The sequence below is a fragment of the Schistocerca americana genome, chromosome 3, assembly GCF_021461395.2.
Source record: "Schistocerca americana isolate TAMUIC-IGC-003095 chromosome 3, iqSchAmer2.1, whole genome shotgun sequence".
Taxonomy (NCBI): domain Eukaryota; kingdom Metazoa; phylum Arthropoda; class Insecta; order Orthoptera; family Acrididae; genus Schistocerca; species Schistocerca americana.
In genome coordinates, this window is record NC_060121.1 from 573396246 (window position 1) to 573408743 (window position 12498).

The 12498-nt window shown below is 43.6% G+C and overlaps 1 protein-coding gene across 1 annotated transcript in view; it reads left to right on the forward strand.

Moving 5' to 3' along the window:
• The first annotated feature begins 5855 nt into the window (after positions 1-5855).
• Positions 5856-12498, forward strand: part of LOC124607033 (juvenile hormone esterase-like) — a 65227-nt gene continuing 58584 nt past the window's right edge. Inside the window, exon 1 of the mRNA XM_047139202.1 lies at positions 5856-6007. Within this exon, the coding sequence (XP_046995158.1) occupies positions 5945-6007 (63 nt within the window). The 5' untranslated portion in view covers positions 5856-5944. The remainder of the gene's footprint in view (positions 6008-12498) is intronic.

The window sequence follows — 12498 nt, forward strand, 5'->3', positions numbered from 1 at the left end:
TTAACTGCTACTTACTTCAAAACTGAAAAAGAAGCTCGGCCCACAGTTAACACGGAGGCATCCTTTTGGTATTTTAGATGATCGTGAAAAGAAATGAAAATTTCTTTCAGAATAATTGCATTGATCGGACTTTGTGACAAACACAGGTCAGCTTGTTCTATTGAATGTAATAAGCAAATAGCAACTACATACAAACTGGAGTTTAAAATGATAATGAACGAAACGAAAAGTTACCGTATTTAACCATTTCACTTTCACTGGACAAAACTAACTTTTGTTTCGATTTGTAATGAAAAGATTCTTTTGGAAGTATCCTCGTCACTGCAGATCAGTTTCATTAGAACTATCTGACATTTCTTCTGCGAACACTCAAAGATCCCGAGGTTGTTAGCCATGTGGCATCACTCTGTAGTAGGCCGCAGCAGTCTTAAAAAGGTTATGCAGGCTAAACACTTGTATAATTTTGCAACTGGTCACTGCAACAAATCTGGCGCAGTGTTCTGCAGTGCAGTGGTCTACTGTGGCCTTGGTCAGGTTAGCTCCTTGCTGCAGCATAAAGCAAATTTTCGCAGCAGCTGTCTGAGGGGAACTGAGCTCTGTCACATCAAACCCATCCAAGGCAAGTATCTGTACCCCCAGTTCAGTCAGTAGTTTCATTCCGTTGGTGCCGTGCAATCGACCGGCGCAGTCTCCACATCAGCCATCAATCGCGTGTGCTGACCAGCAGCTACAGCATCATCCTGTAATACGTCAACTAGGTGAATCAGCTTGTCTACGAGCCCTTTGCTGGTTTTGATGATTTCGGGCCACGCTGATGTCTCTCATTGGGTGACATCGGCCGACACTCCAGCCAGGCTTCGGAAACCATGGATTCGATGCGGAATGTCTGAATGTTGCTGCCAGCCATAGAAACCGAACACAGTGCTCCAGATGTTTCAGTCTGATGAATGGTTTGAACCAACACCCTTCACCACTCACGTATCCCTTGGGTATGATGTAAGGTCTTTCGGATATGTATATGAACAAAATATTCTCCGGTTTTCAGCTGCGTCAAGTGGTTATACATCTATGAGATTTTGGTGGAATGCTCTTCTGATATTTTCGAGTGGGAACTGATTGTTCTAATTCGTGTGGTGCTACCGGTTTCCAGACAATTGCGCATAAAGCAGTGATTCTGTCCTGCATTTCCCGCATCTTCATCTCATTTCTTTTTTTTTCTTTTTTTTTTTTTTATTCATCAGTCTCCTGAGTGGTTTGATGCAGCCTACCACGAATTCCTCTTGTATGCCAACCTCTTCGTCTCAAAGTAGCCCTTGCAAAATTCGTTCTCAATTATTTACTGGATGAATTCCAGTCTCTATCCTCCTCTTCTGTTTTCGCTCTCTAAAGCTCTTTTATTACCATGGAAGTCATCTACCGATATTTTAACAGATGTTCTAACACCTTGTCGCTTCTCCCCGTCAGTGTTTTCCACATATTCCTTTCCTCTCCCATTCTGCACAGAGCCTCCTCATTCCTTACCTTGTCAGTGCAACTAATTTTCAACAATCGACTGTAGCACATCTCAGGTGCTTCGATTCTCTTGTATTCCGGTTTACCCATGGTCCACGTTTCGTTACCATACAATACTAGGCTTCAGAAATATATTATCACAAATTTCTTCCTCAAATTACGACCTATGTTTGATACTTGTAGACTTATCTTGGCCAGGAATGTCATTTTTGACAGTGCTAGTCTGATTTTGACATCCTCCTTCCGACATTTGTTATTTTGCTGCCTAGGTTGCAGAATTTCGTAACTTCATCTACTTCGTGACCATCAAGCCTGATGTTAAGTTCCTCGCTGTACTCATTTCTGATACTCCTCATTACTTTCGTCGTTCTTCGATTTACTCCCAAGCCATATTTTGTACTCATTAGACTGTTCAATGCATTCAGCAGAACACGTAATTCTTCTTCACTTTCTCACTGGATAGCAGTGTCATCAGCGAATCATATCATTGATATCGTTTCACCTTGATTTATAATTCCAATCCTGAACCAATCATATATTTCTATCATTCCTTCTTCGATGTATAGACTGAACAGTAGTGGCGAAAGACTACATCCCTCTCACAGCCTTCTTAATTCGAGCACTTCGTTCTTCGTCGTCCGTTCTTATTTTATTCCCTCTTGTCTCTTATACGTATGGTATATTACCCGTCTCTCCCTGTAGCTTACCCCTATTTTTCTCAGAATTTCTTACATCTTATACCATTTTACATTCTAGAACGGTTTTCCCAGGTTTATCTTTCTTTAGTCTTGATTCCGTCATCAATCGCAATATAATAATTGCCTCTCTGGTGCCTTTACCTTTCCGAAATCCAAGCTGATCGTCATCTAACAAATTCTCCATTTTCTTCTCCATTTTTCTGTGTATTGTTCTTGCCAGGAGCTTGGACACATGAACCGTTTGCTGATTGTGCAATAAATTGCCCACTTTTCAGCTCTTGCTGTCTTCGGAATTGTGTGGATAATATGATTCCGAAAGTCAGATGGTATGTTGCCAGCCTAAATAGTCGTTTTGTTGCCACTTCCACCAATGATTTTAGAAATTTTGATGGAATGTTATCTGTTTCTTCTGACTTGTATGATCTTAAGTCCTCCAAAGCTCTCTTAAATTTTGCCTCTAAGACTAAATCCCCTATTGCTTCCAAATAGACTCCTGTTTCCAGAATGAGATTTTCACTCTGCAGCGGAGTCTCGGTCGGGCACACAGTTTTAATCTACCAGGAAGTTTCATATCAGCGCACACTCCACTGCAGAGTGAAAATCTCATTCTGGAAACATCCCCCAGGCTGTGGCTAAGCCATGTCTCCGCTATATCCTTTCTTTCAGGAGTGCTAGTTCTGCAAGGTTCGCAGGAGAGCTTCTGTAAAGTTTGGAAGGTAGGAGACGAAATACTGGCAGAAGTAAAGCTGTGAGTACCGGGCGTGAGTCGTGCTTCGGTAGCTCAGATGGTAGAGCACTTTTCCGCGAAAGGCAAAGATCCCGAGTTCGAGTCTCGGTCGGGCACACAGTTTTAATCTACCAAGAAGTTTCATATCAGCGCACACTCCGCTGCAGAGTGAAAATCTCATTCTGGAAACATCCCCCAGGCTGTGGCTAAGCCATGTCTCCGCAGTATCCTTTCTTTCAGGAGTGCTAGTTCTGCAAGTTTCGCAGGAGAGCTTCTGTAAAATTTGGAAGGTAGGAGACGAGATACTGGCAGAAGTAAAGCTGTGAGTACCGGGCGTGAGTCGTGCTTCGGAAGCTCATATGGTAGAGCACTTGCTCGCGAAAGGCAAAGGTCCCGAGTTCGAGTCTCGGTCGGGCACACAGTTTTAATCTGCCAGGAAATTTCAGATTCCTGTTTCTTCCTCTATCACATCAGATAAATCTTGATGTTAACACCCTTGCTTTCAATTTCGCAGAAGGTTATTTTGACTTTTCTATCTACTGAGTCAGTCCATCCGACAATAATTTATTTTTCGATTTCTTCGCATTTTTCATCCAGTCATTTCATCTTAGCTCCCCTGCAGTTTCTATTTATTTCATTCCTTAGGAACTTGTATTTCTGTATTCCTGAATTTCCCTGAACGATTTTGCACTTCCTGCTTTCATCGATCAACTGTGTTACTCCTCCTATCCATGGTTTCTTCGAATTACCTTCTTGTACCTATGTGTTTCTTTCCCATGTCTGTGATTGCCCTTCTTAGAGATGTCCATTACTCTTCAACTGTACGGCCTACTGAGTTATCCCTTTTTGCTGTATCTAAAGCGTTGGAGAACTTCAGGCGCATCACGTCTTTCCTTACTACTTCCGTATTCCACTTCATTCCGTATTGATTCTTCCTAACTGATCTCTTGAATTTCGGGCTACTCTTCATAGCTACTATATTGTGATCTAAGTCTATATCCGCTCCTGTGTATGCTTTAATATCCAGTGTCTTATTTCGGAATCTCTGTGTGACCATGATGTAATCTAACTGAAATCTTCCCGTATCTGTCGGCCTTTTTTGAGTATACCTGCTGCTCTTGTGATTCTTGAACAGAGTATTCCCTATTACAGGCAGAAATATATACAGAACTCGATTATTCTTTCTCCTCTCGCATTCCTTGTGCCAAGCCTATACTCTCCTGTAACCTTTTGCTCTACTGATTCCCCTACAGCTGAATTTCTGTTCCCTGTGACTATTAGATGTTGATCTCCCTTTTCGTATTGTAATACCCTTTCAATATCCTCAAAATCTTTATCTCTTCATCTCCATAGCTTATTTAATGAGGGATTCCACTCTTCGCTGATAACACTGATGTTAGGGAATGAAATTGACATCCATGTTCTGTTACTTGATCAACCGCGGTTTTCTCTGGATATCAATGTAGGAGGCAGCACTCACCTTCAGTGCAGCTTTGTCCTGCCAGTCACACTTCCTATCCGTCATAATTCTGTCCGCAGCCACGTGGTATTTTGTTAACACTGGCACGTTGGGGCCTACATTATCTCTCACAGGCCACATGAGCTGCCATATTCTTACTGAAGGCCTGAAGATTAACGTGTTGTAATACTGCTTCCGAAGTCGATTAGCTTCGGTCGCAGAAAACCATACAGTGGATAGTTCAAAGTTTTTACAATCCGCTACCGAAGCAATGTGCTTGGGGATAACCTATGAATACTCCCACTAATCTCTAAACAAAACTATTCAGATACAGTTAGATAGTTGCATTACCACATACGGAAGAATATCCTACAGAACCTCGTACACTCGAAGAAAAGTCACGTACTTTGCTTGTTTATTCCGGCATTGCACACTGCTTGATAAAATAAATGAAATACCCAGCAGTGGACGAGGAATCGAAATTAAATATCACTGGCTGAGAGAACGTGTGATTTAATGCAGTGATTACAGAATCGACTGAAACTTACGAGGATTCATGCGCTGATTAAACCTATCCTGAGGAAAGCTGGTCCGCAACTGCTGTATCTGGGCCTTGATATCGTAGAAACTCTTACCTGGATGGAATCGACGTCCAAACTGGCCCCACACATGTTGCGTTGGATACAGATCTGCGGATCTTGCTGGCTACCTCAGCATCACACAGACAGCTCATTGAGAGAGGTAACACGTGAGGATGAGTACTGTACTACTGAATAATGAGGTCGCAGGATGTCCGTAACGTAGCGCTGAGCCATCAGATTTAATCACTGGTGCGGAAGACGTTTCTGGAGTTGAAAACTTTCCACATGAACAGAAACCACCTACAAAATGGTTTCAGTAAGAATGGCTGCAACTAACAAAGAAATATCCCAAAGTATTTAAGCATTCTTCATACAATCAACGAAAGAAATCGAAAAGTGGCAAATGAAGGGAGTTATTACAAATGGCAAGTAAAACTACTCTGACACTCTCCTAGGTACTCTATAAAGTTGTGGCATCATTTCTGTTCCTCCGAACAAAAAGTACCGGACTCAAATTATTTTACAAAACAGATACAGTGAATTACTCGTCTCGTATTATTGTGCCTTTCATTATCACGGTCAGTGAGGCATTCTATCCTTAGCATGTACTTAAGTATGTCGAAAAAATTCGTCTTTCATGTAATGATACATTGGTTCACGCGGAAAAAGTTCTCCTCGGTGCTGATAGAAGATGAGGCGAACAGTCTGAGCGAAACGACTATGACGTGCAGAAACATCTGTCTCGAGAAAACACAATTGCGTTCCAGCAACAGCTGAACGTCTACGCAGCACAATAGCCATTCAGACGGTGACGCCGGCTGGTATCAAAACATCTCATCAATGTGAATAGAGGGGCACGAACGGCGGAAACACACACACCCACACGCACACAAAATGTGTTGTACTTGAAACATATACGCTGATGTTCATTTCTGGAGAGCAGAGGAGGTGTTGAAGAGTTTGCAACATGAGGCCCGTGCTGTTAATTGTAATAACCAGTCTGTTGCTCTGTGCAGCGACCTTCATCAAGGTTGGTTTTCTCACATTTAGTCCATGCTCACATTTACATTTATGAATAGTTGTAAGAGTTATAACATCCCTGTGTCCTAAACCTTTGGGTCGATCCTAAAGTCAATTCTTGTGATTACCAACGTAGGCTAGCAATGCTACACAGTTAATGGCATGCGTGAATCTGTAGCAAGTACACTTATATTTAGCCAAACAATGTCTACTTTACGCAGTCACATTATGTCTTTCTTGCAGTGGGTTTAGTAGTTAGGTATGTGACTGGAGATAAGTTTTATTTTGGAGCCCTTGAATGACATTAGGTCCAAGACAACTTGAAGCATTTACCTTCAGTATCGAAAGATTACATCCTCGTCGAAAGTCGAAAGAGAGAATGTTTATAGCCACACCACCACGTTTGAGATATTTGATGGAGGAGTTTATTTATAGTGTAAATTGACTTTGTGAAGTTACCGACTCCGACACACAAAGATATCCGCTTGAAGATGTTGGCTGTGTTTGCGTACTGGCATCATGGTGCAGAATCCAGCTAGTCAAGAAAAGTGAAAGCTCTCTGCTGTGCTTTACGTGCTGTTGGTTTTCTGGTTTTCCCTTATTAGAAATTACGAAAACTGAAACACTTTCCGTTAGCAGTGAATGACAGTAGCGTTCCATGTTCATGACCCAGTAACAGGAACGTGAGCAATGCCATACTGCGAGGGTCATATAAACTGATGACGCAAAGTCAGGAGATGAGTTGTCCCGCTTAAATATTTGCCATATGCGACGTCGGAATGGTGCGGCCAGATACGGCTTATAGTGGTAGTGAGACATGACATCTGAGCAGTGTGTTACGGAGAGATGGAAAGAGAATACGACAACACATCCCAATTAAACGGTATCGTAACCGGAGTAAAACGCGTAGGTCATAGCATATCGGAGTTACGCGCAGAAACGGATTTCAGAGGATAGCATTGTCTAGGGTGAATCTTCAGTATCGTAGCGACAATGTTTTCACACGCCGCCCGCAACTATTTGACGAACCGACGCCAGAGCGTCTCTGCAGTGCCCTAACGGGGCGTTCGACAGTCTATTGCGAGTCAGATCGAAGCCGATTTGAATGTGAGACGACAGGAACCCGTTTAGTAGCACTACATGGACACAAATGCACTGCACAGGCTTCAACAGCCGATGATCGTAGGTATTGGCCTCCCACGGATTTTGACGACAGATTTTGACAAAACGCAGAAAATTTTCCTTTATAGAAGACACACAGTTAATATTACAGCGTAATGGCTCATGAAATTAATGGAAGGAACCGTTGGCCTACGAGAGCAATTAGTATCACACTTGAGGTATTAACTTTTAATTTGCTCAGGAGTACCATGGAAACTAGGTAGTAATTAGCCTGTTAACATGACATGATTTACAAATTCTCGGGATCCTCATATAGTAGCTAAATCACAGTAGATTTAGCCTTTTAAATGGCACTAATTTTTCATTTATGGGCCCAATAATTTACATGAGGAAGATAGTTTTGCTGAATGAAATGTTATACCCAAAAAGATCTCTCAGTATCCAGATAAGTGTTTGTCCCACCTGGCTCCATTTCTTTCGATCGTGGGCTATACGACGACGGAGATTTACAGCCTTCAGATCGTAGAGCAAAGGGTCGGTCCATCGCTGTTTTGATTGTTCATTGAGTCTGTTTTCTATGGCTTCCGCTGTGTATGCTGCCTTTGCTATTCTAACTGCATCAGTCTGCCTGCATCACATGTCCCAAACATCACAGATGGCTTTTTCGCATTTTCTTCTGGATAGGTGCCCTCCAAAACATTTCTTGATAGTGTCGTTTGAAACATGGTACAATCAAGTGATTCCACCTGTCCACCTATGCATTTTATTCTCCATGACGTCCCCCCCCCCCCCCCCCCCCCCGCTTCATATCTATCGCAGCTGGTGCACACTCAGTGCCGTAGAGAGGAAGAAGACGGATGATTGTCCGGTAAATCATTGACTTCCGGTAGTCCTTAATTCGAAGATCGTGTGTGGCCTCTGCTGTAGTTCACTACCTCATCCAGACTGTCTGCGTCCTTGACCTCACCTGTAAGTTGGTTATCGCTGGTGATTGTAGACCCGACGTACGTAAACAGTTACTGATGTTGCTGAGCAACAGTCATACAATATTTTTTAAAGGAACACACCACCATTTGACTGTTTTATTGTTTATTTAAATACAACCCAGGTTTCGGTCTTTTATGCCATTATCAAGCATTTGATATTATGCCTTTAACATATGTTGTAGGACACTTTATGATTTTCTTCTGCGTCAACACTGATGGTCGCAACTTGTCGTTGCCATATACTTGGTTTTCGTTGAGCTGCAGACCATATTGTACAAGTCGGTCGTTCCATTCTTGTGCTTTTCACTGTAGATCAAACTTGTTCCACGCAGATAAAATGACATACCCAGCATAGAGAATTGGGCATGGTAATACGAATGATGTTGCAGTGTCCACCACAAAAATGAACAGCAACGGTGATGAGGCCGACCCCTGGTGGATTCCTATTATCATGCGAATGCTTTCGCAGCCACTTGGATATACCTCGATTCAACATACAGAGGCCGTACCCAGTTAACAAGGTACTCTGGGAAGCTCTGTTCTCTAAGCGGTAACCACATAAGGCCATGCGGTACCCGCTCGAAGGTCTTCCCAGGTTCTAGAAAAGCGAGATACAGTTGCTGGTTCTTTTCACATTATTTTTCTATCAGCAGCCATGCAACAAGGACTGCGTCAATTGTGCTAATGTTTTTCACCAATCTGGTGTGGTTTCTCGTGACTTGAGCTGTCTCGAGAATTCGTTCAAATATCTTCATCACGTGGCTCAGTAGTCTGGTCGGGCGGTAACTAAAACACAGAGCAGGGCGTTCTTTTATTTTTAAGATTGCTAGAGTGATGTTCACAGCCAATCTGTTGGACTGTGCCTTCTCCAATGGTCTAGCTGAAAGGATCTGTTAGCCAACATGCCACATTAATTTCTCCGAATAAGACAAATGTTATCAAATAAAAGTACAGCAACCAAGATTCCAACGCACGTGGCAATGTAGCGCCAAAGGTGGTCATCAACAGAATGTAGAGAAAAACTGGAATAAAGTCGCTTTCAGACGTACTACACTCACACTAATAACGAAAATACTATGCTCAACAAGAACACACTATAAATTTGAAATAATAGTGGAGAACTTCAGGTATGTTATAAGATTTCGGTTGGAGAGGATCCATGTTCAGAACATTATCTCAAAGTGTTCGTGCAATACTGCAGATTGAATGTTAGTTATAAGAAAGACATTGATTATTACTTGCAATTTTGAAACAACGTTTTAATTCAGTGAAGTGACGAAAGTCGTGTGATACCTCTTAATATTGTGTCGCACCTTCTTTTGCCTAATGTAGTGTAGTAACTCGGCGTGGCACGAGCTCGCCACGTCGTTGGATCGTGTCGACCCCTTCATCATCAACTACAGCCTGAAGATGCTGCATTGAAGCGCCGAAACTGGTAGACACAAAATAAGTAAAATCATAAGGATGGCCGAGGGCGTTTCATTTTCTCACAAGTCGTTGAAAGTCTTCTGCTGCAGAAATGTAGCCATGCTATCTCCTGAGTCACGCATAATAGAGAAAATGTTGTCCGTACAGGATTTTTTCCACGTACTGACCTCTCTATTATGACCTATGAATCTTCGATGGGATTCATGTCGGGGGAGCTGGAATGCCAAATCGTTATCTCGAATTGTCCAGAACGTTCTTCAAACCAATCGCGAAGAATTGTGGCCCAGTGACAAGGCGCATTGCTATACATAAAAATTTCATTTTTGTTTGAGATCATGAAGTCCATGGGTCGGCCGCTGTGACCGAGCGGTTCTACGCGCTTCAGTCCGGAACCACGAGGCTGCTACGGTCGCTGGTTCGAATCCTGCCTCGGGCATGGATGTGTGTGATGTCCCTAGGTTAGTTAGGTTCACATAGTTCTAAGTCTAGGGAACTGATGACCTCAGATGTTAAGTCTCATAGTGCTTAGAGCTGTTTGAACCATTGTGAAGTCCATGAATGGCTGAAAATTGTTTACAAGTACCTGAATATAACCATTTACAGTCAATGATCAACTGGATCAGGGGATCCAGTGTATGACATGTAAACACAGCGTACTCTATTGCGGAGCAATCACCATTGCCTTGTTGACAACTTGTGACCATTGCTTAGTGGGGGTCCGCTAATACCCTCGAATCCTAACATCAACGCTTACCTACTGAAATCGGGACTCATCTGACCAGGCCACGGTTTCCCAGCAATCTCGGGTCCAACCGTTGTGGTCACGAACCCAGGAGATTCGCTGAGGGCTATGTCGTGCTGAGAGGCACTCGCATCGGTCGTCAGCTGTCATAGCCCATTAACGTAAAATTTCCCGGCACTGCCCTATCAGTACGTTCATCGTAAGTTCCATATTGATATCTGCGATTATTTCAGAGGTATTGCTTGTCTCTTAGCACTGACAACTCTACGCAAACTCCAGTGTTCTCGGTCATTAAGTGAATGTCGTCGGCCACTGCGTTGCCCGTGGTGAGAGGTAATGCCTGAAATTTGGTATTGTCGGCGATTTATCAACACTGTGGACTCGGAATATTGTATTACCTAACGATATCTGATATGGAAAGGCCCTTGCAACTTGCCCCAACGACCTTTCCACCTTCAAAGTCCATTATTTCCCGTCATGTAGTCAGAACTACGTGGAAAACCTTTTCACATGAATCACTTGGGTACAAATAAGAGCTCCGATAATGCAATGCCCTGTTATGCATTGTGTACGCAATACTGCCGGCATCATATCTGTATCCCATGACTTTCGTCACCTCAGTGTAAACTCGAAGCATGAATATTCTGTCCAAAAGATTAAACGTGATTGGGACAGTTGCTGTAATCTTCGCACTTTTATGAAATAAAATATTACCGCTTGATAGCATTCAGATCCCAGTTGAAATATTCCGAGTGCTGTAACTCTATTGGATCTTCCTGTCACGCAGTATACAAGGAGCTCAACCTATTACTGGTCAGGCTTGTTCCACCGTCACATGACAGCGCTCCTCACGGTATCCAATGTGTGAGGAAAGTTCGTATGTCGACGCACTGCTGGTGTCCGTTGGTTCTCGCCCATCGGTTCTTATGCGAGCATGTACTGCTGGCGTTCCATTCGGTTTACTCCTGCCTCCAGTAGGATGGTGTTTACAATTTTGCCAGTAACGGGGAAGTTCGGACGCCAAATGCAAGCCTTATTTCAGTCGACGAGACATTGGACGACTTGCGTGCCGGTGATGAGGATGAAACGTTGTGAGGGCAACACAAAAGTCAGTCCACGAGCGGAGAAAATTTCCAACCTAGTCGGGAATCGAACCAAAGTCCGCTGCTCGGGAGGCAAGCACGTTACCACTCAGCCAAGCAGGCGGACACTGAAATAAATATATCATCTGACAGATTAATGAAGATGTAGCACCTTGTTAACTCAACGTAAGTTCTTATATTAAGAATCATTTACAACTACAGCCCCCGATGCGTACATTAGAATATCTGGAAGCAGAAGAGCAAGTGCGAACAGCCAGGCTTTTCCTAGCAGCTCTTTAAAAAAACTTGAAGGGTTCGCAAGTACAGTGCCAGAAAAAAATTGTACACCTGGAAGGACGACGTCAATTTTGATCCCATGATAGCATATGTCACCTGTGGGGTAGTAGATGTGCTGATAATAGTTTCAGCTTCGTCCGCCAACAGATAGCGTAGTGGCATAGCTACCAGAGAGTCATCTGTCTACCCTTGAATAGGGAATGCTCACAGCCAGAGGGCTCGGTGTAGCGCAGACGTGTGAAGTAAACAGGCAACATGCAGCAGAGACGCACTCGTGCTACCTACAGCCAACTGAGTGGGTTTAAAAGAACTGTGGCCTTCTGAGTGGCGGGGTGCTACTTTCGGAGAATTGCTTCACAAGAGCGACGTGCTGCGTTAGTTATGCAACGGTGCTGGTATCAGCGGTCACATTGAATTTCTCACACTCGTAGACGAGGTTCCGGACGTCCAGACAGCACAAACGACTGCAAGGACGATCTTATTGTAAGGGCAGGAGCGGCAGATCGTACAGCTGCCACAGGACAGATAAGAGAGATTGGGAGCCCAGACGTAACAACGTAAATTGTTGGTAACCAGTTATTAGCAATGAGACTACGAACACACACATCCCTAGTACCTCTTGCACTCAAGCCAGGGCATCGACGTGCACGGTACGACTGGTGCCATCAGAGGATCACTTGAAAGATGGAATGACGCGCTGTGGTCTTCAATGCTGCGGTCGTATGCGCGGATGAACGTAGACCTGTTAAGCCCCCCACCTCAGACCTTATGGTCTGGTGCGCGATAAGCTACAACTCTCGTTCACTTTTGATGTTTTTGGACGGGACGCTAATTAGCACTCGGT